The sequence below is a fragment of the Chlamydomonas reinhardtii genome, chromosome 7 (assembly GCF_000002595.2).
Source record: "Chlamydomonas reinhardtii strain CC-503 cw92 mt+ chromosome 7, whole genome shotgun sequence".
Lineage (NCBI taxonomy): Eukaryota > Viridiplantae > Chlorophyta > Chlorophyceae > Chlamydomonadales > Chlamydomonadaceae > Chlamydomonas > Chlamydomonas reinhardtii.
In genome coordinates, this window is record NC_057010.1 from 1,544,506 (window position 1) to 1,562,735 (window position 18,230).

Genomic DNA, 18,230 nt, shown 5'->3' on the forward strand with positions numbered 1-18,230 from the left:
CAATAAGCCTCGCTAGCCTCTCCAATCGTGCTCTCCAATCCGCACAATCATATTGCCTGCCAAGTATGTAAAGGCACGCAGCTCGAAGCTGCAACCTCCGGCACGCAGCCGCGCTGCCAGTGTCGCGTTGCGGGGCAACTGCCTTATGTACAGGGGCACTACTTGCTGGGGTTGTAAGAGCCGCTTGTAAGGCGACGCCACCGGATGGGCGGCCAACAACGCTTAACTAGGGACTCGCGACGGACGCCTGTGGATGCCGTATGCCCGTGTCGCGCCTTGCTTCCTGCAGCCCATCGTGCACTGTGGCTTCATCCTGGTGGTGGGCATGTTGACCACGAAGCCGCGCCCGACCCTGGGCCAGCTGCTGTGGCTCGGGTGAATCCGAACTATGGCGCTGCCGCTCGCCAGACTTATGAATGCGACATTACAAGAAGGGACAGTCCGACCAAGCAAGGGTGCCCAGCACCCAGGTCAGGACGGAACCAGCTCCGGCCCGAAGGGAAACCGCCCTCCCCCGGGCTGGCTGCCGGCCTTCACCAAACCGTGCATTTGTCTGCGCACAAAGCGTGTCTCAGCTGCTACACCGTCACAAGTCGAAGCAAAGCCGAAGCCCGCCAGAGCCCCACAACCGTGCAGCAAACCATGTCGGCGCACGAAGCGCGGTCTACAGCACCAGACGCAAAACCAGGTACACCGGGCAACGCCCAATCAAACGCTAGCCCTGCAGTACAAAACTCAGACTTATGGGGCTGTGCAGCGCTGAGGCACTAGGACACGAGGTGGGATGAGACGTGCACATAGGCAGGCGCACAGGCGCACCAGCAGTGGCCAGGGAGGTGGGCAGGTCGGCAGGTCGGCTGCGTTGATGTTGGATGAGGAGGGGTGGAGGCGCCGGCACAGTCGCAGTGTGGTAGCAGCGGAAGCCACCACGCAGCACAGGCACACAGCAGCTTGGCTGGAATCGGAATTTGGATGCGCGGTGTGCCGACGACCCGCATGCTCTGAGCTGATATGCACCTAGCCTGCCCAGACAATTCGGCAGTACACAAGAGGAAAGGCAGTGACTCCGGGGCGTTTGGGGGTCTGTCAACCCGTGGGTCCATGCCGGTCAACGTGATTGGGACGCCGGGTCAAACTCATGCCGTCTCCAGAAATAATCCACACACCCTTTCCAAGCCCCGTATCGACATCCTTCTGGCCCCCGCACTCGCTTTGCCTGGCCTAGGAACCGCTCCGTTCGCACTTTCTATTCCAAGGGCCTGTCGCTGCAGTGAACCGGCTGGAGCTTAAACGTGCATACGTGATGGTGCTGAAGCCCGCATCTGCCTCCTCCTTAGCATGCATCGCGGCTGCTGCAATTCTGCTGGCGGCCGGCCTGCTGACAGCCCCAGCTCGGGCGCAGCCTGCCGCGGGTGAGAACTGCGCGCGCTTCAAACCAGCAGCACAATGAGTTGGGCATGCGTGGCAGAGTTTTAACGGGGACAAGTGGGGGCATGCTTGACAGCTGCGGGTGTGCGGGCTGCAGCGGGGTCCTGGACCGTGTCTTTCCCTCGCCGCGCTGAACCGCTGTTCCAGAACCGCAGCGCATGGCCCCGCTTCGGGACCTCCCCAAACCATCAAAGCGGTCTTCGTGGCGTTAGTTGGACGGCAGGGGACGCAGCATATGGTACACAGTCGCGCTGCAGCCCGGTGTCCCCTCACTCCTTCGCCGCCCTCCCTCACTCCCGTCCCTCCCTTCTCTCGTTCATCCGGCATGCGCAGCTGCAGGCGCACCAGCCGCCAACAGCAACGGTGGCACCACCGGATCGCTGGTGCCGCCGCCGCTGCCGCCCGGCTCTAGCCCCAGCTCCAAGTGCGAGCAGGCCCGACTACGGCTGCCCAATGAGCCGTCTGTGGCCGCTTTCAAGGCGTGTGCCGGCGTTAAGCCCATCACCGCCGAGTGCTGCCTCAAACTGCTTCCCTACGCACAGTAAGTTACAGTGCAGGCGGCTGCACACGCATGTGCGGCGGGCGGGGACGCTGGCCACTGCTGACGGCGGCCGCCGTGGGTTGACGGCAGCCTGCTGTAGTGCAGTGGGTTGGGCGTGGCAGGTGCTGACGAGGGGACCCATGGCATCGGGGAGAAGGAGTACCCTGCAGCAGCCAACAGGACAGGCCGCCCGTGCCGAGCCGTGCTGAGCCCTTCCTTGTCCACACATGCTCTGTACGCACGTGCATGTACCAATCCCCTACAGTTCATACACAAGCGCGCGAACACACACTCACACACACACACACACACACACACACACGCGCGCGCGCGCGCACACACACACACATACACACACACATGTGCCAACACACACATATACATACGTGTGCACAAGCGCACACACACGTGCACACACACGCCGCACGCCGCACGCCGCACGCAGGTACGTGGACTGCCTGGCTGAGCCCGCCTACCGCGCTGTGGCCCAGGCTTACCTGGATGGAGTGGCCACTGTGGAGGAGGTGCAGGGTGTGTGCCTGAGCTAGGCGGCGTGCCTGAGCCAGGCGGTGTGCTTGATCTAGGCACCGGCCGCGCGGATGGGCCTGCCAAAGGATGTTGTTAGCGCGGGTGCAGGAGGCAGTAGCGTAGCATGGCCAGGCAACAGCACAGCCGAGCCAGGCAACGACATTGCGCGTGTGCTTGCTGTGCATTCGCGGGTTATGGCACGCGACGCGGAGAGCCGGGCAGCGGCATGTGTACATGAAACACAAATGGGGGTTCACTGCTCCAGCAAGCAAGACTGTATACCGTACATTCAGTGGGACTGCAGGGCTGTGGAGTCACTGCATGACTGTGTTGGCAAGTGTGTGGCCGGGGGAAGGGCGCGCGGAAACGCAAGGAGAATCTCTGGAGGTCCATAACGGTCCCCGTGTGCTCGTGTTGTGGGTGGGCACGGTTTTCACGGTTTGACGTGTTTGCATCAGGTCCTTTCTCTGGGGACGCGCATTCTGGCGATTCGCAAACCAAAGAGCAAGACACGGATGCGTTGGCACTGCGCGCAACAACTTGCAAGGTTCCGGACCTGGGCTACCCAAGGTTGTGTGACTCAGTGTGCGTGTCCCATTCGCGCTCTATCTGTGGCCCTTCCCGGCACAGATGCCGAGGCCCGTGTTCTGCCACACCACTCTCCGACAGCTGCGATACCATTATTTTGCACCTTACAGGACATACATCCCCCCACTCCCCTCGTCCGCCTCGTAACATGGACCGCCGCTCCCGCGCCGCCGCTGCCTCCTTGGGGCTCCTGGCGCTGCTGCTGGTCGCCGCCGCCGGCACCGCCCACGCCCAGTCGCCCACGTCTGGTGAGTGCGTGCTGACAAGGCAGCCTGGCTCTGGAAGCGTCGGGTGCATGCAGGGCAGGGTGGCGCTTTGGGTTGCTACTGCCATTGCTACTGCCGTTGCTACTGCCGCCGTCGTCCAGTCGTCCGGTTGAGCGTAGAAGAGCCGCCGGGTGCTTGAAGCCCCAACGATTATGGCGAATGCTGGTCGCGCGGAAAGCCTTGCGAGCAGCGATAGGAAGTGCTGTCCGGTCCAGGCCCGTGGGTCCACACGTCGCGGGGTCCTTGTCCCGAAACTTTCCCGTCCTGGCAGCCGGCCCCACCCGTCCCTGCCTGCCCCTACCCGCAGCTACTGCGCCTGCCTGATAACCCTGCAACACTGCTGCGACGCCACTCCCCTTTCCCCTGTCGTCCCCGCCCCCTCCTTGCAGCGGGTGAGATGGACACCACCCAGCTGTGCAAGGAGGCGCAGCAGCAGCTGCCGGGAGACCCCAACATTGCGGTGAGCGTGATTCACGCAGGAGTAAAGGCAAGGAGGACGTACCGTGTGAAGCTGGCGGCGCTGCAGGACGTTAACGTCGTGGGGGTTGCCGCTCGAGTGCTGAGCAGGGGCCGCTGAGGGGTAGGGTCCAGACGCTACAGCAGGGGGTACCTTGCTCACAGGACCACCAGTCCGTACCGTACTGCCACGCTCAATTGGTGACACCAATTTGGTGAAAATCACCAATTTGGTAGCAGGGAACAATGTCGCCTAGGATTTGCCAGAGGCCGTCACCAATTCCTGTGCACCCTGAATCCACGTCGGGCGAAAACACGCAGACAGGCTGCTTTGGCTTGTGACGCTATTCCTGTAGTATACGCGCAATGCTCAGTGTAGCCCCACGGTGTAGACCCCAAAGGCCCTAAGCTGCAGCTTACGCTGTGGGACATTGGCTGGATAGCGCCTGCAAGCGCGGGGCTTGTGATGCATACCGAACGGTATGGTGCTGCTTGGTGCGTGGTTGTGAAGCTGAGCAGCAGAAGTACTGTGGTACGTTGGCTGGAGAGCGCCTGCAAGCGCGGGGCTTGTGTTGCAGCTGCCGGGGCCGAAAGCGACGCTGGGTACGATTCGGGGGGTCCCATCACCAATTCTGTGACATGGGTGTAATTCGGCCTGGCTTCTGCCAGAGCCCATCACCAAAGTCTGTGTTAGCCTGTTTAATTCCAGCGCAATATTTTTCTGTCACCAATTATAAAATCACCAATTGAGCGTGGCAGTACGGTACGCAACCGGCCCCGCCCAATCAAGCGTTGCATTGAATGTGCGCCCTTGACTGGTGCTGCGTACAGGCCTTCAAAAAGTGCGCCGCCACGAAGCCCATTCCGCAGGATTGCTGCGCCAAGGTGAGATGTGTGTCTTGTAGGAGCGTTGATGATGTACGGGAGCGTGTGCTTAAGTGTCGGAGGGATTGCTGCACCAAGGTGGGCATTACCCTGCGTCGGGCATTATACACTCTGCGTTGGGCATTGTTACCCTACGGTAGACGGATCGACGTTGCGTGCATTCATGGGGCACAGACAGCGGGGGCCTGCAGCTTCCGCCCTCTTCCGCGACGCCAGTCTCGCCTGGCTCATGAGTATGCAATCCTGTCAGACGCTGCTATCACGGTACCTGCAAGTGGATGTCTGGCTGGTGCCGGTGCTGCCTACCACCGCCTACCACCCACCGTCCCACACCCCTTCATGCCAAGCCCAGATGCCGATGCCCTTCCTACCCCTCCACGCACGCACCCGCCTCCCCTCTCACTGCCCCCTCCCTGTCAGCTGGCTCCGTTTGCCAAGTACCTGCCCTGCCTCAAGACTCCCGAGTACCGCTCGGCAGTGGAAGCCTTCCTCAGCGGCACCACCTCCATTGACGAGGTCCGCACCACCTGCCTAGTCTGATGCGCGTCATACAGCATGAGGACTAAGCAGCTGCAGGCTACCAAAGAGTGGCCGAGGTGGCGGCAGTTGTACTTCTGCATGGCATGCGCTGGGCTGCAGGAGTGGTGTGCGCTGTAGATGGGCCAGGTTCACACAGGTACTAGGTTGCTGCTGGTTGGCACTAGTTGCGCTGTGCATGATGCATGCATGTGGCGTGAGGTTGGGGTTGGCCTCCTGTGTGGGAGTGTATGCAAGGTGGCCTGCATCACTACGTCATGGCCACAGCCTACATACTCGCGTGCGCTACGCTAATGAAGTGCGAGTCTGGGCACGGTGGACGGGACACGTGCTGCCCTTTAGGTTGGGGTTGCAGTCGATCAATACAATGTGGGGACGTGGCACATGGAGCTGCATGCGGCTATAGCCGGCGGGACATGCTGCAGGCAGAAGCGCAACTTGCGCCCCTGGAAGTGCGCTGGCGAGGGCGTTGTAACACGTTGTCATTCCATACCCGGAGTGCACTAGGTAGGGCCCCGCTAGGTGCAGGAGCGTGGTGCATCAGGGCCGCCAGCGCAAGCGCAAGCGCAAGCACCAGTGCAAGCGCCAGCGCGAGCAGTGCCAAATATCAAACGCGAACCTACCATTGCCCGCGGCAGCGAACAGCTTCGGCACGATGGGTAACTGAACGAGCGTGTCAGTCCTTGGACGATCGAAGGGGCGTGCGCTGGCGGCGATGGCACACGCTGGTGGCGGTTCGAACGGCGGTGTGAAACGTGACCCCATCCCGCCCATCCGCCGGCATAGATGCCCTCTTTAATACGGACTACGCGCCGTGCCTCGTCACTGGCATTCTCCTTGGCACCAACACCGCACGCGTGCTTCACCCTTATTACTCGCCCTACCGAACCACATCTAGCACAATGGACCGCCGCTCGGCTGCCGCCTTCGGGCTCCTGGCGCTGCTGCTGGTCGCCGCCGCCGGCACCGCCCACGCCCAGTCGTCCATGTCTGGTGAGTGCGTGCTGACAAGGCAGTCTGCTGGCTCTGGAAGCGTGGGGTGCGGGGCAGGCGGGTGAGCGGTGGTGCTGTAGGTTGCTGCTGCCGTTGCAACTGCCGCCGCGCCGCTACCGCTGCCGCCTCCCGCTAGCTGTTGCGCACCACGGCTGGCCTGGCTGCGTTCTTGTCCTGCTGCATCACAATGTATATGGCATAGCCGCGCGTGCTCAAGCGCGCTATGCGCGTGCGGGTTGCAACCGCCAGGCCCGTGGGTCACCCCTTCATACCTCGCCACTTCGCATCTCCCCTATTCCCCCTGCCCGCCACCCACGCGCTTGCCCCGGAGGCAGGCCTGCCACTTGCATGGTCCCCTCCCTCCGCCGCCTTATCCGCGGCGCCGCCCCTGCCGTATGTTCCACCCCTGCTCCCCTGTTACTCCCCCCTCCCCACACAGCGGACGGCACAGACCAGCTCTGCAAGGAGGCCCAGGCCAACCTGCCCAACAACCCTGACATTCTGGTGGGGGACGGCGGCGGTGACGTGTCGTGTGCATGGTTGTGGTGTCTGGTGTGGTGTGTGGCCCAGCGGGAATGGAGGATGTGTGGACAGGCCGCAGCAGACGCCCGACGGTCAGCTCGCGCCTGACGACGTGTATACGTACACGGTATTGTGGCCCCCGCACGGCAACTGCCCCGAAGCAAAACATACCCACTCCTGGACCCGACAACGCCTCATGACCACAACCCGCCCCTAAACCATCGCTACGCCTCACCCGCTGCCCTCAGGCCTTCAAGCAGTGCGCCGCCACCAAGCCCATCAGCACGTCCTGCTGCGCCAAGGTGTGTGTCAATGGCCATGCCATGTGTGGGTATCAGGGCATAGCCCTGCAGTGTCGTTTATGCACTGCGGTGCGTGCCAGGCGCCAAGCACAGCTGCACCTCGCCTGCTCCACACACATTCGCTACCGTGTCACATACTCGCACATCACAACCGCGCACTTTCGCCCTCCTCACTCCCGTCCCTCCCCGGCTGTGTCCAACCTCCCGTCCCCACACGCCCTTCACCACCCCACCCCAGCTGGCCCCGTTCGCCAAGTACGCGCCCTGCCTGTCCAACGACATGTACGCCACCGCCGTCAACAACTACCTGGGCGGTGCCACCACCATCGACGAGGCCCGCAAGGCCTGCCTGTCGTAAACATCCGGGCGATCGTTTCAACTAAGGCACATGCGAACCGCGCCAGTGGTTCCGTTCATGGCGGGGCAAGGGAAATGACATGAAGTGTCATATTCTTATTGAGATTGAGCCAGGATGGTAGTATATTGCACCGCGCATGGTGGTACTGGATTGCTAGCTGCGCGAGTATTACCTTATGGGGCTGTGCCAGGGGCTGTGCATTGAATTCAATGCATGGCTTGATTGTTGAAGGAGTTGTGGCAGGTAGATCGGTGGAGCTGGACACCGCCGTACGTGCAGCCGATGCGTACTGCACTGCAGTTGCACGGTATGGTTGACGAAGACGGGTTGATGACTAGTTGTCTGTAGATAGGTTTGTGCAGTGCAAAACTCAATGCGTGCCATCGGTCCTGAGTGGTTCGTCTGTCGTAGGCGCAAACTCAACACATTGCTGCGGCGTGTGGGACGTGGCATTGGTGGGAGCTACGAATGGCCCTACTACCGTGGGGGCATGTCGCACCCGTGGAGGGCACTGTAAAGCACACATGTGCGCTGTTGGCCTACCATGGGTGGGGCTTTGGGGCAGGATGTTGCAGTAGGGTGCAGCCGCAGCGGCATGAATAAGCCACGGTACGCAGGTACATTCCGGGTGCCTTTGCAGCTAGGGCAGCCTAGGGGGGTGCACAGGGCGCGGGAAGACCGTCATGTCAGCCCCAGCGCTAGGCTTACCCCATCCACTCCACTTGTTCTCGCCATTCTCCCTGTGCTAACCTTATCACCATAGCACGCTCGTCCTCAAACATGCACCGCCGTGCCGTGCTCGCGGCCGCGCTGCTGCTGGGCACGGTGCTGCTGCTTCAAGCTGGGGGCGCCGCCGCACAAGACTCTGCTGCTTGTGAGACAGATGTGCGAGACGTGTGCACGATACAGTTCTGCGTGAAACTAGGGCCCGGACCCGGGCGCGTTGCTGCGAGCTCTCTGGCGCAAAGCCTTTTGGCGCCAAAGCCGCCGCCGAAGCAGCTCAGCTCCTTGTTGCGCACTCGTCTGTTAAGCAGCACTGTCGCAGCAGCTGTACTACGGTTTTATCTGAATTTCCAGCTGTGCGGTGCGGGGCGACCCTAAGGCCCCGCGGCCTTGCGGCCCCTGACGTCCCTCGGCCCAGGCCCCGTCACCTTGCCTCTGATGCTGCCGGCTGGCCTTCCCCTCACGCGCGTGCAGTGGCTGAGAACGCGAAGTGCCAGCAGGCCCAGAAGGAGCTGCCAAGCAACCCGGACATCCAGGTAAGCGTGTGTGCGCGCAAAGGGGGGGGGGCGGGGCGAGCCCAACAAAGAGGTTCCAATGTCGCTGAGCAACCCGCCTCGGAGCTGCTGTCTCTCAGGATTGGAAGCAAACAGCCCTAGGGCCAGGTGCCGGCACCATCAAGTCTGTGGGGCGTGCATTGTCCAGGCATTGGGCAGGCGACGGCTTGTAGGCGTGGACACTACCTGGGCTGCATCCCATGAAGCCCGGAGCGCCAAACACGGCCTGTTGCCCAATGACCACACATCAACCCACCGCACCACCCACGCTCCCACCCACGCACGCCCCCTTCAGGCCTTCAAGGAATGCGCAGCCACCAAGCCCATCACCGCCACCTGCTGCCAGCGAGTGAGCTGCAGACAGACACCTGCTGCCGACCTGCTCGGAACCGCCGTGGCATCCCTGCAGGACCCACCTAGCTGCTTGGGGAAGGGAAGCTTTTGCATGCAACTGTGCACGTAGGGGAACGGCTTCGTGCGCAGCACGGTGGTGCGGGGTAGGCGGCACGGCCAAAGATGCCTACGAACTTTCATATGCTGTGTTAAAGAGCACAAGGAAAACGTTGCGCAAAGACAGTGTATGCGATGCAGCAAAGCATATGCTGTGTGGGTGTTACAGTACCAGCACTCAGCAGCTTGTGAGCCGTGCCGAGCTGGTCGCTCTTGCTTGAGCCCGGCATGCGCTGTCGCACACTCTCCCTCACCGTCACGCAGGTGAAGCCCTACTCCCAGTACCTGCCTTGCCTGTCCTACGACCAGTACCGCGCCGCCCCCAACAACTTCCTGGCGCCGCTGTCTGTGGATGAGGTGATGGCGGCCTGCTTCAGCCCGCCCTAGCCAGCGGCCAGGTGCCTGGTAGCCCATTTTGAGGACGGTGCGTGCCCTGAGTCTGAACGGCCTAGCTAGCGAGGCCTGTGCGTGGCTCTGTCCTTAGATCAGGGAGGGCTGTACGGCTAGCTTCGGAATGCTACGCGAGTAATGAATTCATCATGGCGGTAGCTTTGGCTGGGTAATCCATGGACTACCGTGGAGCGCAGGATGCGGCGTTGGAGCGGTTGGCGTTGACGCGGTTTGTCACAATAGTCATGAACGGCTGTTTGCAATCCTTAGAAACACGCTTCTTTCTTTGTGCAGCCAGTGGCGTTTGATTGCGTTGTGACGGATGGATGACATGCGCCTGGAAATGGCTTGGCAAAGGGCCATCTAGGGCGGCGTGCGACACGGTGGACAGAGAGAGCATGTGCAGCGTGTGGATGAATTCGGGAACAGTGTTGCCACACGCGTCTTCGAGCAGACGCATCCTGCCGTGCCACACCGATCGTATTGCAGCTACCGTCTGCAGTTGGCACTTGCGCTTTGCTTACATCTCCCGAAATCCACAACTTGAATCCCACACTGTATCCCATCCTATCCCATACACCGTTGCCTGCCGTCATCACAGCAGTCCTTTGGAGCACACGTGTCAGAGCAGTCTCTCAGCTCACCACGCCCACGCCCACCAACCAGCTATCCACCCTGCTACAAGCCGCAAGTCCCATAGCCTACACCTGCACACGCCCTGCCTAACACTGCCTAATCCTAACCGCCCTGCTGATCCCCTGACCGGCCTCCTGCGGCCCCACCAGACCCAACACGGCTCTGTGCTCACCACCCGGTAGGCACGTTTCTCCGTGGCAGCATCATCTCAGGCGGCAGGCTCACGCCGGCGCGCGCCCCCGCCGCGCCGCCGCCCGCCAACAGCGAGCCGTCCTCCTCCTCCTCCCCCAACACCTGCCCCACCCAATGCTGCGGGTCCAACGAGCTGCCGCCGCCGCCGCCACCGCCAACCGCTCCAGCGCCCGCCATACCGACCGTCGCCGTACTGGCGTTGTAGGCAAGTGCGCCCTGGCTCGCCGTACCGTCAGGCAGCTGCTGGCGCGACAGCTGCTGCTGCAGCGTCACGGCCCGGTTGTCCAGCGGCACGTACACGCCGCGCAGGCCCATGGGCCCTATCACAGGCTGCGGCCCTGAGCCCGGCGCTGCTTGCGCCTGGCTGCCCTTCTCCAGTGCCTCCCACAGCTGGTGCCTATCCTCCACTCTCAAGTCCTGGTGGTGCGGGTTGAAGTGCGGCTGCTGCTGTTGCTGTTGGGAGTCGCCGTGGTGGGGGCTGTGTTGCTGGCCGTGGCCGTGGCCATGCGGGGAGTCGGGCGGCGTGGGTAAGGGCTTCTTCTTGTTGAGGCCGGAGAGCAGGAAGTCACGGCTCACGCTGCGCGACGGAGCAGCAAGGCACACCCACGGAATGCGAGTGAGCGCAGGCCACAGGGCAGGGATTTGGCCTAAAAACGGCCCGCCTAGTGCTTACCAAACCGGTGCCCAGCCACTCTCCACTCCTGACCGTCAACTGTACCCCACCTCACACGCCGCACTTCCTGCTCACACGGCTGCTGCCCTCCCAATATACACACCCTCCACACACCCTCAGCCCTCCCCAAACCAGCCCCAGCTCCCCAAAAGAACGCGCCGCCACGCACCTGTACCCGTTGTCCAGGCGCAGGTGGTCGGGCACATTGGGCAGGTCGGTGAGGAAGGTGGCGGCCGGCAGCGCGAACCACGCCGCCGGGTTGTGTGGCTCCGGCGGCGGCAGCGGCACCAGCGAGCGGTGCATGCTGCTGCCCGGCCGCCGATAGAAGCCGTGCTCCTGCAGCGCCATGCCCGGCACCGCAGACTGCGTGGAGGAGCCATGGGTGCCGGCCGTTGCCGCCAAGCCGGTCGTGGGCCCTGTGGGCCCGCCCGTGACGGTGGCTGGCGCCCCCGAATGCGCCAAGTTGGAGGGAGAGCCGTAGGCTGTGAAACCTGCGCCGGCGGGGCCACGTGCTGGGCTGCCGGTGAGGATGGAGGGGCCGGCTTTTGACCGCGAGGACAGTGGGCCGGGGTAGGTGGCGGGCGCCGGGCCGCGCAGGTGCGCGTAGCTGCGGTTCCGCCGCGTGCTGCCGCCGCTGGAGATGGTGCCGCCGGTGCTTCGCCGGTGCTGTGGCGAGGTGTTGGGGTTGGGACTGCCGTCCTCACCGGCCGAGGCACTCCGGCCGCCGCCCCCGGAGGGGCTGGCCGCCGGGGAGTCGTCCGGCATGTGCACGCCGATGGGGAGCGCCTTGGCCTGCCAGCTGCCTGGAGACGGCGGCAGCCGCTGCCACGTGGCGTTGCCGTCACCGGCGCGTGCGGCGCTGAACTTGCCGTACGGCCGGGGCACACCGCCGCCCCCCACGCTTGACTCTGCAATGCTGGCAAAGTTGAGGCACTGCAGCGTCGGCGTCACCGCTGCTGCGGGCTTCCCCTGCACGCGCGAACTGTACATAGAGGCTGGGGCACTGGGTACGCCTGAGCTGCATGTAAACTGGGAGGCCTGCGCCGCGCTTAACGGATGCAGCTTCACCTGCGGGGGCTGTGAAGGGGGCCAGACAGTGAACAGGCAAAGGGGTTACTTTGGGCCGTGTGCAATGCCAGCTGCCCAAGCTAATCTTCGAGAGACCTGCTATAGTGTGCTGCAGCTATATTATGCTATGGGCACCGCTCGTAGAGAAACCAGGCGGCGCGGCCCTTCGGCCCGGCGTGGTTTCTCGCCAAGCTTCAAACGCCGCAACATTCAACTACAAAGCAGATTCTCAGCTATTGTGTACCTGTCTCCCTGGACTGGGGGTGCTGTGCGGCACTGTCTGCGACGATGTCGCGGGCATCGACGCAGCGGGCGCAGACGCAAGCTGCGCGGATGTCATTGAGGCTTTAACTGCTATTAGCCGGCTGCTGTAGTCAGCACTTGGTTTGCTGTATCCGCGAGCTGCGGCGACCGACTCCTGGTGTACTCCATAACAAGACATATGCACCGGTAAAGGCGATGTGCTACTCATATTTTAGCTGGTCTTGGATTAGCCAGGGGCTAAGGACGTGTTCGACTCAGGTCATGTGTCTGAGCATGTCTTCGAGTTCTGCAGCTTGCAGCGGCCGCAACTCAGCAATAGTGTTGCACTGCGTGAGTAAATGCCGACAGCTATGCGCAGTATGTGGACATGAAGACTTGCGAGGGCCGGTGGACTGGCCAACCATCGATGCCACCAGGGGAGGCACTCACGGGAGGCACTTTAGGGTCCTCTTTGCCCTTCGCCCCCGCGGGTTCTCCTGCCGGCCTTCCATGAGCTGCATCGCGGCTCAGTTTCCTCTTGTCATACGCCAACGGTCAAACCCTCTCCACAACGAGCCACTCCACTGGCCTACACAGCGCAACCTGGTGCTCCTAGTCAGGTGGCCCGAAACCCAATCATCTCTTCCTCTTCCTACGCCAATAACTCGCAACAGGGCTCCCGGTGTCCCCAATCAACCCGCATACCCACGCCGCACACCTACGCTGTGCAAGATGCCGAATGCCGCCACCCCCCTGTACGCCTCCCCATCAGATAGCAGCACCGTGCCCATGCCCGTGCTCATGGCCCCAACACCTCACGCCTTGACAGCATCCAGCCGCGCCCTTAGCTCTGCCATGTCCTCCTCCTCCTCCGGCTCCGCGGCCGCCTGCTGCTTGGCCTTGGCACGCTGTGGGGCCAGGTGCGAGGCCGCATGTGGCAGGTCAGAGAGGTTAGGCGTGAAGGTTAGGCATTGGGTGAGCGGGCGAGAACCCATACGAGTTAGCACACCGATACGTTGGAGTGTTGCTTTGCCACCGCCGGTTCAGCGTGGTCAGGAGCAAGGGCCTGGCCAAGAGCGGAAGGTATGGAGGCTAGGACCTTCGCACTTTGGGTTTGGTGCTCCTTGCTCTCCCATGCTGTCAAGCACGAACACGGTGGCCCTGTTGTTTCGCCGTACCTTACCCCGCCCTCTCCCTCGCCATGACCCGCCGTCTTCCTCACCTGTGCCGCCGGTAGGTTGGCAGTCATGTCCAGCGCAATTTCGTCCAGCACCTTCTGGACCTCCTCCTCAGTCTCCTCCTCCTCGTTCTCGCCACCCACGGCGCTGTCGATTGCGTCGCTGATCATCTCCTCGATCAGCCCCGCCTTCATCATCTCTGTGACATTGGGGATCATACGACATACACGCGCTTGCAGCCAGCGGGGGCAAGGGCTGAGCTGCCATGCCAAACGCAACCGGCCCTGGCGCCTGGGCCTATCAAACTTTGCAATGACTCCTCTCGCTCTATGATGCTAGCTCTACCCTATCGCTGCTTCCTAGCTAGACCCCATGCCGCCCCGACATCCTCCACTCCTTCACGCGCATTCCTGCAGACCGCCATTTCCTCGCTCCATCAGTCATCGCGCACTACACCACACACTCCCTCTCTCCCAGACTTACCCTTGGACATCTCCATCATGGTCTTTTGCAGCTCCGGCGCCTTGATGATCGTGTTCACCTGCTTCATGACCTCGGTGCTCTTGCTCAGCGTGCCAGCCACACGCAGCATGGCTGCATGGCAATGTGGTGAAGGGCCAACCGTGTCGGAGAGCTTACATAACAAAAGGCTGTTCTAGTCGTTTCCTGCCTGTGGCCATGCGAAGCACAACCAAACTGTGACCCACTGTGACCCTGGACCGGCTCCACGCGGCCCCACAGCCAGCGGTACCCACTCACCCAGCTGTTCCGTCAAGGCGGTATTAAGGCTCTGCATGTGTGCCTTGTTGACATACAGTCGGGAAACCGCCTTCCGGCTCTGCACGATCTCCTTTGCCAGGTGCTGCGTAATCAGAGGAAGCAGGGGCGGGTAAAGTGCATCAGTCGATAGCGCCCCAATTACGTTGTTCAGATAACCCGGCATTACTCTAGGGAACAGTAATGCACACACACCAGCACAGAGACGGCAGGTGATCGGGCCGCGAGGGCAAGGAAGCGCTACCCACCTTCGCAGACCCCATGTCCCCCCGCTTCGCCGCCTCCCTGATCGACTTGTGGATTTTCTTCTCCTCAAACTGAATGTCTGCAAGCCGTGTAAGGTGATGTAGGAAGGTTGTTAGCCCGGGTGAAGACGCAGACGTTGCCCAAGGACTGCAGTCCTGGTGTGCGCAGACGGCACGCAGCACGCGCCGAACCCAGCCCAACCCGCACTGACCGCGAATTTGCCTGTCCAAGCCACGTTGCTCCGCCCTTAGTGTGGCTTGCCATTTCCGCACTGACTCTTTAGGGTCCTCTTTGGCAAAGAGAGCTTTGAGCATTTAGGCCCGGTCGCGTGACAAGACCCGGCCAAGCGCTGGGCCAACGGTGCTGTGGTATGGTACCGTAGAAGAGCCAGCTTCTTTTCTTGAAGATGGCGCTGTCAGCGGACCTTGCGACCCAACTGCAAGAAGTCAGGGTTCCCAGGCTTCCAATCGGTCTTTCCTTGAATGCTACACCATGTGCAGTTTCGTGAGTATAGGTTTTGCTTATCAAGCTATCATACTATGAATGCAGCATTGGCGTTGTGGCAACGAATTCTTGCTCCGAGATTGATGCACTCGCCATCCACGGTTTGAGACATTATTGTTCAGTGCTGCATGAGTAATTAGGCCTAGAAGCCCCAAACATGGAGGAGGAGGAGGCCCACCGCCTGTACACGCTGTTCCAGAGGACGAATGATGCTGCCAAAACCAAAAAGGTGAATGCAGTTTAGCGTGCGGGGGCATGTGTCACATGGCTAGTGCCACCAACAGGCCATGACGGGTGCCGGGGGCTGTGCTGGCCAGCACCGTGCGAGCAACCTGCCCCTCTCGGCCTCTCCTCTCCGCAACTGTGCAGGGCCTTGGCTTTAGCTCGTCGGAGCCGCCCGCACGTGGTGCATATGCGGCGCCAACAGCAGCAGCTGGCGGATTCATGTCCTCCTTTGTCCGCAGCACCACAGCCTTTGGTGCGGAGCAAACAAAGGCGCCACCGGTGCAGGCACCGACGCTCGGGGGCAGCTATGACAGTGACGATGCCGGCGAACGTGCGGCCAAGCGCCAGCGACAGCAGCGAGCAAGGTGAGTGCCGTTGGAGAGGTAGCCGGGGGTGGCTCTGTACACATCCGGCGGCATCCGTGCATGGCCCGTCTGCCTACCAGCAAGCCTGCCGCACGTGCCGACTGTATGCTGCTGTTCAATCACGCGTTGTAGTGCCTACAATGCCGTGGCGGATGAGCGCGATGATGACCCGCGTTTCTGGGGTCGCGGCGCGGACCATCCGGGGCGCGGTGGGCTGGGCGGGCGCAGGCGCCACCCCGAGGAGGAGGCAGAGGAGCCGGAGGAGGCGGAGGACGAGGCGGAGGTGCGGCGACGGCTGCAGGCCAAGGAGAAGCAGCGGCGAGAGCGGGAGGCGGCGGCCTGGGAGCGGCACCGCGCCGAGGGCGGCGGCGATGAGGGCCGCAGTGGCCGTCACGTGGGTGCCAGTGGCGGCGGCAGTGGCAGCAGGAGGGATGTGGCGCCTGCTGGCGCAGGAGGCAAGACAAGGGGCAAGGACCAGCCGCCCGACTACTCAGCCCTTATACCTGGTGGGGCTGCAATCGGGGCGGAAGCGGCTGCATCTGCCATGGAGCGCATGCTTGTGGGCCACTTAGCAAAGGACAGGAAAGGGGACTGCTCTGTGTGCATAATTCCAGCTGCACTCCTCCCATCACCACAACCACCCCAACAAACGTCATGAACCACCCTATGTAGGTTATGAAGCCATGAACCCGGCAGAGAAGCTGCGCGCACGCACGCGGCTGTCTCTCGCACAAGCCGAAACGCGCGTGGCCAGTCGGGCCGCCGCCGCCGCTGCTGGCAGCGACGACGAGGACGGCAGCGGTGGCGCCGGCGGCAAAGGCAACTGGACTCGCTTCGCCTTTAATGCCGACGCCGTGCCGGAGGATGGCATGGCTTTTGGGCGCCGCGGCGGCGGAGGTGGAGGAGGGGAGGACGAGCCGCGGGAGCCAAAGCAGTACAACAGCCACGGGCTGGGTGCGGACCTGGACAGGGGGGAGCTGGAGATGCTGGTGGGGCGGCGCACGGCGGATGTGGAGCGCCAGCAGCGGGCGGAGCAGAAGGCGCAGGCGGCGCACGAGGACGCCATCTTTGGATCACGCCTGCCGCCGCCACCACCGCTGCCAACTGCGCGGGCAGAGCCCGGGCGCGATGAGCGGGAGCGTCGGCGGGAAAGGAGCCGGGACCAGGACCGGGGCCGGGGCCGGGACTGGGTCCGGGACCGGGACCGGGACCGGGACCGGGACCGGGACCGGGACCGGGACCGGGACCGGGACCGGGACCGGGACCGGGACCGGGACCGGGACGGGGACCGGGACGGGGACCGGGATCGTAACAGGGATAGGGGCAGTGGCCGGGACAGAGATAGGGTCAGGGAGCGGGACAGGGATAGGGGCCGGGACGGGCAGCGGGACCGAGACCACGGGCGCGACAGGGATCGGAGCCGAGAGCGTGAGCGATATCCGGACCGAGATCGTGGGCACGAGCGGGCGCGGGCAAGCAGCGGCGGCCCAGACAAGCGAGACCGCGGCACTGCCATGGTGGGGATGCCGGTGCCGCTGTCAGAGCCGCCGCCACTAGCGCCGCCGCCGCCAGCTGTGTACGCTGCAGCTGCAGCACCGACAGCGGCAGTGGGTGCCGCTGCTGCGGCGCCGACAGCAGCTGTGTCTGGCATGCACGCTGGCGACGACGAAGGGCCTCAGGTGGTGCTGTTGGATGAGATGGAGCTGGTGGCGGCGGAGCGGGCGGCGGCAGGGCTAGCGAGCGCTTCCTGCGGTGCAGGCAGCAGCGTGGCAGGCGCGGGCAGCACAGCAGGTGACGGGGAGCCGGCTGACGGGGTGCTCGAAGGGACGCTTCACGAGACGGTGCTGTCCAATCAGAAGATGTCGTGGAGGGAGCGCGCGATCCAAGCTCGGCGCAAGGCTGCCGGGTAGGGTGCCCATGTGAGCAGGGCGCTGGTGGGGGCGGAATCACATTCACAGCAGCATTCGACTCGACAGTATTAAAGGGCCTAGTCGCCGAAACAAAGTTGTGCGTGTTGACTTTCCGAGCCATGCGTGTCTAGCGCGTGTCCGAGTGCGCGTTGCGGCATTGTGGGCCCCGCCGAACGGCTATGGGGTGATGAAATGGTAGTTGCTGTCATTCATTGCCGGTGTGCCACTGTGCCCGCTTGCGGTTCTTCGGCTGGCACTTGACATGCTTGTATAACGGGCAGAGTAGCATCAAGCATAAGTCGCACACGGATAACTAGCTGCTTAAAAGGGCCCTGATAGCATGTGATGGCTCGGCGTCTTCGGGTGCTGGGACTGTCCCCTCTGTAACATCCGCATTCTTAAAAGGACACCGACTTCCTCCAGCTTGGTGTCACCAGAGAGCGGAGAAGCACGATGGACCCAAACCGCGGCTGCACGGTAGAGTGGTCCGAGTGGGTCTGCGCGTTGCGTACCGGGCTTGGTGCTGGATGCCTGGATAGAGTGATGTGCAACTAAGCAACTGACGTGTGCCATTTAGCGGTGGAAAGGATCCAATTTGCATGGCGCCATGACAGCTGGTCACATGTAAGGTCTATCAAGTATGATTACGGTCATGACGCATTGGCATGACTGGCCATGAGCCCATGACTCAT

The 18,230-nt window shown here is 62.7% G+C and overlaps 7 protein-coding genes across 12 annotated transcripts; 5 read left to right on the plus strand and 2 right to left on the minus strand.

Moving 5' to 3' along the window:
- Positions 1-38: 38 nt before the first annotated feature.
- CHLRE_07g324211v5 (uncharacterized protein) lies at positions 39-3,110 on the plus strand. Of its 2 annotated transcripts, XM_043064017.1 has the most exons (4): positions 39-836; positions 1,272-1,412; positions 1,762-1,969; positions 2,415-3,110. In XM_043064017.1, the coding sequence occupies exons 1-4, from the start codon at positions 785-787 to the stop codon at positions 2,515-2,517; spliced, it is 504 nt and encodes a 167-aa protein (XP_042922585.1). In that variant the 5' UTR covers positions 39-784; the 3' UTR covers positions 2,518-3,110. The 2 variants fall into 2 exon arrangements, with proteins under 2 accessions (XP_042922585.1, XP_001700880.1); XM_001700828.2 differs by lacking the exon at positions 39-836 and having other exon boundaries at positions 1,179-1,412.
- Positions 3,111-3,158: 48 nt separating this feature from the next.
- On the plus strand, positions 3,159-6,250 carry CHLRE_07g324222v5 (uncharacterized protein). 5 transcript variants are annotated; one of them, XM_043064018.1, is made up of 4 exons: positions 3,159-3,333; positions 3,741-3,811; positions 4,639-4,692; positions 5,113-6,250. In XM_043064018.1, exons 1-4 carry the CDS (start codon positions 3,234-3,236, stop codon positions 5,230-5,232), a joined length of 345 nt encoding a protein of 114 aa, XP_042922587.1. In that variant the 5' UTR covers positions 3,159-3,233; the 3' UTR covers positions 5,233-6,250. The 5 variants fall into 5 exon arrangements, with proteins under 5 accessions (XP_042922587.1, XP_042922586.1, XP_042922588.1 ...); XM_043064019.1 differs by having other exon boundaries at positions 5,113-6,030; XM_043064021.1 differs by lacking the exon at positions 3,159-3,333 and having other exon boundaries at positions 3,665-3,811; positions 5,113-6,030.
- Positions 6,251-6,482: 232 nt separating this feature from the next.
- CHLRE_07g324233v5 (uncharacterized protein) lies at positions 6,483-8,100 on the plus strand. Its single transcript, XM_001700829.2, has 3 exons — positions 6,483-6,726; positions 6,993-7,046; positions 7,285-8,100. The coding sequence occupies exons 1-3, from the start codon at positions 6,571-6,573 to the stop codon at positions 7,402-7,404; spliced, it is 330 nt and encodes a 109-aa protein (XP_001700881.2). The 5' UTR covers positions 6,483-6,570; the 3' UTR covers positions 7,405-8,100.
- Positions 8,101-8,148: 48 nt separating this feature from the next.
- On the plus strand, positions 8,149-9,920 carry CHLRE_07g324300v5 (uncharacterized protein). Its single transcript, XM_001700830.2, has 4 exons — positions 8,149-8,278; positions 8,602-8,663; positions 8,977-9,030; positions 9,396-9,920. Exons 1-4 carry the CDS (start codon positions 8,185-8,187, stop codon positions 9,516-9,518), a joined length of 333 nt encoding a protein of 110 aa, XP_001700882.1. The 5' UTR covers positions 8,149-8,184; the 3' UTR covers positions 9,519-9,920.
- Positions 9,921-9,927: 7 nt separating this feature from the next.
- CHLRE_07g324350v5 (uncharacterized protein) lies at positions 9,928-12,673 on the minus strand. The gene is made up of 3 exons (XM_043064023.1): positions 12,335-12,673; positions 11,192-12,099; positions 9,928-10,926 (listed from the first exon to the last, which is right to left on the minus strand). The coding sequence occupies exons 1-3, from the start codon at positions 12,428-12,430 to the stop codon at positions 10,326-10,328; spliced, it is 1,605 nt and encodes a 534-aa protein (XP_042922591.1). The 5' UTR covers positions 12,431-12,673; the 3' UTR covers positions 9,928-10,325.
- Positions 12,674-12,719: 46 nt separating this feature from the next.
- Positions 12,720-15,043, minus strand: CHLRE_07g324400v5 (uncharacterized protein). The gene is made up of 6 exons (XM_043064024.1): positions 14,746-15,043; positions 14,537-14,613; positions 14,271-14,373; positions 13,995-14,105; positions 13,556-13,710; positions 12,720-13,241 (listed from the first exon to the last, which is right to left on the minus strand). Exons 1-6 carry the CDS (start codon positions 14,846-14,848, stop codon positions 13,149-13,151), a joined length of 642 nt encoding a protein of 213 aa, XP_042922592.1. The 5' UTR covers positions 14,849-15,043; the 3' UTR covers positions 12,720-13,148.
- Positions 15,044-15,138: 95 nt separating this feature from the next.
- On the plus strand, positions 15,139-18,178 carry CHLRE_07g324450v5 (uncharacterized protein). Its single transcript, XM_043064025.1, has 4 exons — positions 15,139-15,267; positions 15,408-15,628; positions 15,761-16,134; positions 16,301-18,178. The coding sequence occupies exons 1-4, from the start codon at positions 15,196-15,198 to the stop codon at positions 17,536-17,538; spliced, it is 1,905 nt and encodes a 634-aa protein (XP_042922593.1). The 5' UTR covers positions 15,139-15,195; the 3' UTR covers positions 17,539-18,178.
- Positions 18,179-18,230: the final 52 nt, after the last annotated feature.

Bases quoted from the DNA above. Each gene is read 5' to 3' on its own strand.
- CHLRE_07g324211v5 (XM_043064017.1), top strand. From the start codon at position 785: ATGAGACGTGCACATAGGCAGGCGCACAGGCGCACCAGCAGTGGCCAG. The intron at 837-1,271 runs GTGGGCAGGTCG...CTGTCGCTGCAG, and splicing joins CACCAGCAGTGGCCAGGGAG to TGAACCGGCTGGAGCTTAAA. The intron at 1,413-1,761 runs GTGAGAACTGCG...CGGCATGCGCAG, and splicing joins TCGGGCGCAGCCTGCCGCGG to CTGCAGGCGCACCAGCCGCC.
- CHLRE_07g324222v5 (XM_043064018.1), top strand. From the start codon at position 3,234: ATGGACCGCCGCTCCCGCGCCGCCGCTGCCTCCTTGGGGCTCCTGGCG. The intron at 3,812-4,638 runs GTGAGCGTGATT...TGCTGCGTACAG, and splicing joins CGGGAGACCCCAACATTGCG to GCCTTCAAAAAGTGCGCCGC. The intron at 4,693-5,112 runs GTGAGATGTGTG...CCTCCCTGTCAG, and splicing joins CGCAGGATTGCTGCGCCAAG to CTGGCTCCGTTTGCCAAGTA.
- CHLRE_07g324233v5 (XM_001700829.2), top strand. From the start codon at position 6,571: ATGGTCCCCTCCCTCCGCCGCCTTATCCGCGGCGCCGCCCCTGCCGTA. The intron at 6,727-6,992 runs GTGGGGGACGGC...CGCTGCCCTCAG, and splicing joins CCAACAACCCTGACATTCTG to GCCTTCAAGCAGTGCGCCGC. The intron at 7,047-7,284 runs GTGTGTGTCAAT...ACCCCACCCCAG, and splicing joins GCACGTCCTGCTGCGCCAAG to CTGGCCCCGTTCGCCAAGTA.
- CHLRE_07g324300v5 (XM_001700830.2), top strand. From the start codon at position 8,185: ATGCACCGCCGTGCCGTGCTCGCGGCCGCGCTGCTGCTGGGCACGGTG. The intron at 8,664-8,976 runs GTAAGCGTGTGT...CGCCCCCTTCAG, and splicing joins CAAGCAACCCGGACATCCAG to GCCTTCAAGGAATGCGCAGC. The intron at 9,031-9,395 runs GTGAGCTGCAGA...ACCGTCACGCAG, and splicing joins CCGCCACCTGCTGCCAGCGA to GTGAAGCCCTACTCCCAGTA.
- CHLRE_07g324350v5 (XM_043064023.1), bottom strand. From the start codon at position 12,430: ATGACATCCGCGCAGCTTGCGTCTGCGCCCGCTGCGTCGATGCCCGCG. The intron at 12,100-12,334 runs GTACACAATAGC...CCCCCTTCACAG, and splicing joins CCCCCAGTCCAGGGAGACAG to CCCCCGCAGGTGAAGCTGCA. The intron at 10,927-11,191 runs GTGCGTGGCGGC...TCCGTCGCGCAG, and splicing joins CGCCTGGACAACGGGTACAG to CGTGAGCCGTGACTTCCTGC.
- CHLRE_07g324400v5 (XM_043064024.1), bottom strand. From the start codon at position 14,848: ATGCTCAAAGCTCTCTTTGCCAAAGAGGACCCTAAAGAGTCAGTGCGG. The intron at 14,374-14,536 runs GTGGGTAGCGCT...CTGATTACGCAG, and splicing joins GGGACATGGGGTCTGCGAAG to CACCTGGCAAAGGAGATCGT. The intron at 13,711-13,994 runs GTAAGTCTGGGA...CCAATGTCACAG, and splicing joins CATGATGGAGATGTCCAAGG to AGATGATGAAGGCGGGGCTG.
- CHLRE_07g324450v5 (XM_043064025.1), top strand. From the start codon at position 15,196: ATGGAGGAGGAGGAGGCCCACCGCCTGTACACGCTGTTCCAGAGGACG. The intron at 15,268-15,407 runs GTGAATGCAGTT...GCAACTGTGCAG, and splicing joins ATGCTGCCAAAACCAAAAAG to GGCCTTGGCTTTAGCTCGTC. The intron at 15,629-15,760 runs GTGAGTGCCGTT...CACGCGTTGTAG, and splicing joins CAGCGACAGCAGCGAGCAAG to TGCCTACAATGCCGTGGCGG.